We start from the raw sequence: 5,255 nt of genomic DNA on the forward strand, positions 1-5,255 counted from the left end.
TGAGGATGCTAAAATGACAGAAATTCAGAAATAATGTACACAGCCATACCAGTAGTATTTTTGTTGAATTATGTCTTATTTCTCATTTTTTCAAGTTTATTTGGTAGCTTCAGTTTTGAAGTTCACAGACAAAGATCTGGTATAGCTTACTATTGCTGGACTACAGAAAGGCTAAGATTCATTAACCAAGATGCCTCTTCTCATTTTAATCGAGTGAAAAATGATTGATTCTTCAGATTATCTACATTGTAGTATGCATACTCATTATATTTCATTAATAAACAGCCATAAACATTTAAGTATATCCCGAGCATTAAAATGAATATAGAAAGATTCTACAGCAGTTGGACAGTTTATTAAAATGAAGCACAAATATACAGTTTGCTGGCTAATTGGGCTGGATTTTCCAATTCACAAAAGGTTACCATTACATTAAAAAAGTCTGTACACCTTATTAACATTTTTTAACAATTTTACACAGCTTTCCTTTATTTCATTTACAATATAGTACATTTACAACAGTTAAGACTCCCACCACCGGTTATAATGGGGATTTGCATTTTCAAAATTTAGCTAAAGTTGCAAAACAAAATTGCAGCTATTAAGAGCTACTGCACTCCCCAAACAAAATAAAAGGTGGGAGGAGGGGGACAAATCATTCTTTATTAGGTCTATCAGTGTTGTGTTCTTTTTTACATCAACTGGACAATGTTATAGTAGGCTGCCTAAACTCCTCAACCCTCTCCTACTGCTTCCAACCCCCCCACCCCACACATCTGTGTCTTAACAGATCTCTTCATAGCAAAAGGCATGAGTCCAGTTGTAAATCTGTATTGCCATTACTAATCAATCACTCAAATCCATAATTAAACACCAGTGCTGGCCCTTTAGGTAGACAGGCTTCAAGAAAGTCTATTGCAAACAGAAGTGTAATACAATAATGCTGGAAATACCTAGTAGGTCAAGCAACATCTGTGGACAGAAAATAACAGCATCAATACTTCAGTTTGAGATGAAGTCAACCAGAAGCATTCAACTCTGATCCCCTCCAAATATGCTGCCGGACCTGATGAGTATTTTGAGCATTTGTTGTTTTTATTTCAGATTTCCAGCTGCTGCAGTATTTCGCTTTTGCATTAATGTGATTAATTTTGTCCAAGGCCAAAGGCCAAACTGACTGCAGGCTTTTTCAATTCTGCACATTTAATTTTTTTTTTAATATAAACAAGTTGTTCCCACAATGTCAGATTGCAATGAAATAGTTCACTCAAAAATCCATGCTAGTTTCAGGCTGTTTGGATCGTCACTTTGCAAAAAATAAATTCAAACTCAGATGTAAAATTGACAACTCAATAGAAAAAAAAAGATTCTCATTAATGGAAACTGAAGCTTCTATAGAAAACCCGGTTTTAAATTAATTTTCTTTCTAATTAGGTAAATGCACCCAGATCTGATCTCAAATATATTTTAATGCATTATTGCATTTATCAATTCTCCTCAATCAAATTAAGTCAGCCAAATTAAAAAACCCTTCCTGCAAACATACCAGTAAAGCTCCATGAGGACATATGGTTGTTGAGAGCAGTGGTATTCAAATGAATGATTTTTTGGTTGACATATGCAACAAAAAGGAAAAAATAAGTACATGTTCTTCACAGAAGAGCTGAAGTACTGGTATAAGACCTATTGGCAATTAGCTGTAAAGTTTCATGTAACTGCATTAACATACTATGTAGTGGCACATTTAGAATAACTTTCACCTGGGATTCAGCAGGATTTGTTAGGTCTCATAACTTCTAATGAAAAATAAATCCGGCTTTATGCTCTAAACAAACAAATTTAATACATAAACTTCCGGAAAATGCCAAGTAAATCAGTGTTTCTTTTTTAAGTTCAAAGGACCAAAGCTTTTTAAACTTCATATAAAACTATTCCTCCGATGCTGATCAAAATAGCTTAAAAACTCGGCAAGCCTGAAAATAGGCTATTTTATTAAGAAAATGTGCACTTCATACAAGTCAATAGTCCAACCTTTTCTTGCTGCATAAACAAATTGTTTAGAGGGTATGGGGGTGGGGTTTGATGGATGTGGCAAGAAAGAAGACACCTAAGCTAGCTGCACCTTTGCTATTGCTGCTCACGTTGAGGTTCTGGCTGCTGGGGTCCTGGTGCCCGGAGATCAGGCTGTTGCTGTCTTTGCCTGTAAGCAATCACAGTCCCCAATAGCAGAGCAAGTACGGTCATGAGATAAAGGTCCCACTCAGGGCCCAGCAGCACGTCCAAGTCAATCTGCATCCACATCTCCCGGAACTGCAATAAGAAACAATATTACAGTAGTATTTGTACAATGGATAGCGGTATTGACAGAGATAAATCTTAAAGGGAAGTTGGGATGGGGTAGATGTCAGGAACTCATCTTTAGGCTTTGCCCCTCCAACCGTAGGGGCTTACCTGCTTGGGTTAGAAACTCTCTTCAGCCCGTTTCAGCAGTGCCCAAGCTGCTGGCAACAGTGGCAGCCTCTCGCTGTCCTTACAAGCTTGGTGGCAGCCAATTAGGAGGCAATGCCAGGAACCACTTGCTAGTCTTGCTCCTGCCAAGTTTTGGCTCAAGATTTCCATTTGGGCCTGTTACCAGGGTCCCAAAATTTGCAGGAAAATTCAACCTGTGTGTTACTCCTGATTGTATCACAGATGGTGCAACATTCTCTGCGCAAAAGGATAAAATGAATAGGGCTGGACCAGTAAAAGGGAAAAACAAAAGGTGTACTCGTAAAGTTCCTGGCAGCCTTTAATTTGTGTTTGCTTACCTTGGTTTCACTCAAGTAGTCTAATGAGTACATCATGCCTAATTTACAAAGTGCAAGGAAGACAGGGACTTGAGCATCAGGACTAGTCTCTGCAGCCATATCATAAAATCGCTTTGCAAGGTAGATATCCTTTGAACAGAAAAAAAGGGAGGAATTTAATACAAATGGTGAACTGTAATAATTATCAAGAATACTACAGAAACAGCATTAGTACTGATGCTAGGTAATATGCTGTTAACGCAAATTTGGAAGTTAACTTTCCAGCATCCACAGTAGTTATGAAGAAAAGTCATTGATTTTCTCTGTAGATTCTGCCTGATCCGGGTATTTCCAATTATTTTGTGTACGAATCTCCTTTACACTTCAGAGGTAAAAACAATTCCGCTTCCTGATCAGAAACATTTGGATGTAGGTTTGCTCGCTGAGCTGCAAGGTTCATTGAGACGTTTTGTTACCCTATGTAACATCTTCAGTGGACTTCAGACAAAGCAATGTTGAAAATTCCTGCAGGAAATGAACCTTGCAGCTCAGCGAGCAAACCTACATCCAAAACATCAACCCGAGCTACAAATCTTCTCAAAACTCGCTAAGAAACATTTGGATATGCATGGTTACATATAGATGCAAAACTACTTCCCAGTGGTTAAAATGTAACATGTTTGGAAGTGTACATACATAGCATCTGAACAAAATATAGAAAAAACAATGTTCACCAGACTAAGGCATTGCAATTACATTCGGTGTCAAACTAAACAGGTATTAACTTCCTGGAGCAGTCTCAAATTTTAAACAGCAATTTTCAATACTTTTTTCCCTTCAGGATTTGAACAGACTGAACTGCAGCAAACCCAACAGAAACTGAACAAGACAATCTTAATAGAACACCAAGACCAGGGAATTCAAGGTGTCTGAATTAGTGACCATCAGCTGTCACAATTTAGCATCAAAATTAAATATATGCTCCTGCACTAAAAACAGGATATTAAAAAGATCCAGTCTGAACAAAACTTCCAAGAACTCATGACAAAAAGTGAAAAATAATTCTAGCAGGAAAGCAAACAGATTAATGCCATCAAAATATAAAAGTTAATAAAAACAAATTGGTTTTCAATTAGAATGCTTATTTCAAAAAACTCCAGATGCTGCAAACCAGAAAGAAAATGCTGGAAAAACTTGGCAGGTTGAACAGCATCTACAGAGAGAAAGCAGACTTAACATTTCAGGTCCAGCAACACTTCTTCAGAACATGTGAATTGGCTTGTCTTGTGGTAGGAGGGAAATACCAAAAATAGTGCTTGCTAAGCATTATGGCCCCAAAGGTTTGATGGGGAGAGGAGTCTCAGACTCATGTCACTGATGCTTTATTGAGACAGAACAGGTCCTAAAACAGAGACCGTACTTGTGTGAAGTTTAATGTTCCAACTATTATCCCTGAAACCCCCAGGTACTTATGCTCATTTCCTGGTCAGTTGAACAACCCTGACTTAACTGTGTCACTACTGGAGTTCATTGTCTAATCGCCATTTCTCAGGACTTCTTTCCATAAAAGTCTGGATCTCTCTTCCTCACTAAGAATATATGGTATGGGCCTGAGAGCCATCTTGAGAAGGTGGTGGTGAACTGTAGATCACAATAGACAATAGGTGGAGTAGGCCATTCAGCCCTTCGAGCCTGGACCGCCATTCAATATAATCATGGATGATCATTCCTAATCAGTATCCTGTTCCTGCCTTACCTCCATAACCCTTGATTCCACTATCTTTGAGAGCTCTATCCAACTCTTTCTTAAATGAATCCAGAGAGGGGGCCTCCACTGCCCTCTGGGGCAGAGCATTCCACACAGCCATCACACTCTGGGTGAAGAAGTTTCTCCTGAGCTCGGTCCTAAATGATCTACCCCGTATTTTTAAGCTGTGTCCTCTGGTTCGGTACTCACCAACCAGTGAAAATATGTTTCCTACTGCCCGAGTGTCCAATCCTTTCATAATCTTATATGTCTCAATCAGATCCCCTCTCAATCTTCGAAACTCAAGGATATACAAGCCCAGTCGCTTCAGTCTTTCAGTGTAAGGTAATCCTGCCATTCCAGGAATTGACCTTGTGAACCAACACTGCACTCCCTCAATAGCCAGAATGTCTTTTCTCAAATTTGGAGACCAGAACTGCACATAGTACTCCAGGTGTGGTCTCACCAGGGCCCTGTACAGCTGCAGAAACACCTCTTTGCTTCTATACTCAATTACTCTTGTTATGAAGGCCAACATGCTATTAGCCTTCTTCACTACCTGCATGCTTACCTTCATTGACTGGTGTACAAGAACACCCAGATCTCTCTGTACTGCCCCTTTACATAAATTGATTCCATTGAGGTAGTAATCTGCCTTCCTGTTCTTGCCACCAAAGTGGATAACCACACATTTATCCACATTAAACTGCATCTGACCACTC

The 5,255-nt window shown here is 39.0% G+C and overlaps 1 protein-coding gene across 1 annotated transcript in view; it reads right to left on the reverse strand.

The window, feature by feature from the left end:
• Positions 1–333: 333 nt before the first annotated feature.
• Positions 334–5,255, reverse strand: part of sel1l (SEL1L adaptor subunit of ERAD E3 ubiquitin ligase) — a 47,795-nt gene continuing 42,873 nt past the window's right edge. The window contains exons 20-21 of the mRNA XM_043697156.1: positions 2,808–2,936; positions 334–2,310 (exon numbers count right to left, since the gene is read on the reverse strand). Coding sequence (XP_043553091.1) covers positions 2,128–2,310; positions 2,808–2,936 — 312 coding nt within the window. The 3' untranslated portion in view covers positions 334–2,127. The remainder of the gene's footprint in view (positions 2,311–2,807; positions 2,937–5,255) is intronic.

Source organism: Chiloscyllium plagiosum, chromosome 10, assembly GCF_004010195.1.
Source record: "Chiloscyllium plagiosum isolate BGI_BamShark_2017 chromosome 10, ASM401019v2, whole genome shotgun sequence".
Taxonomy (NCBI): Eukaryota; Metazoa; Chordata; class Chondrichthyes; order Orectolobiformes; family Hemiscylliidae; genus Chiloscyllium; species Chiloscyllium plagiosum.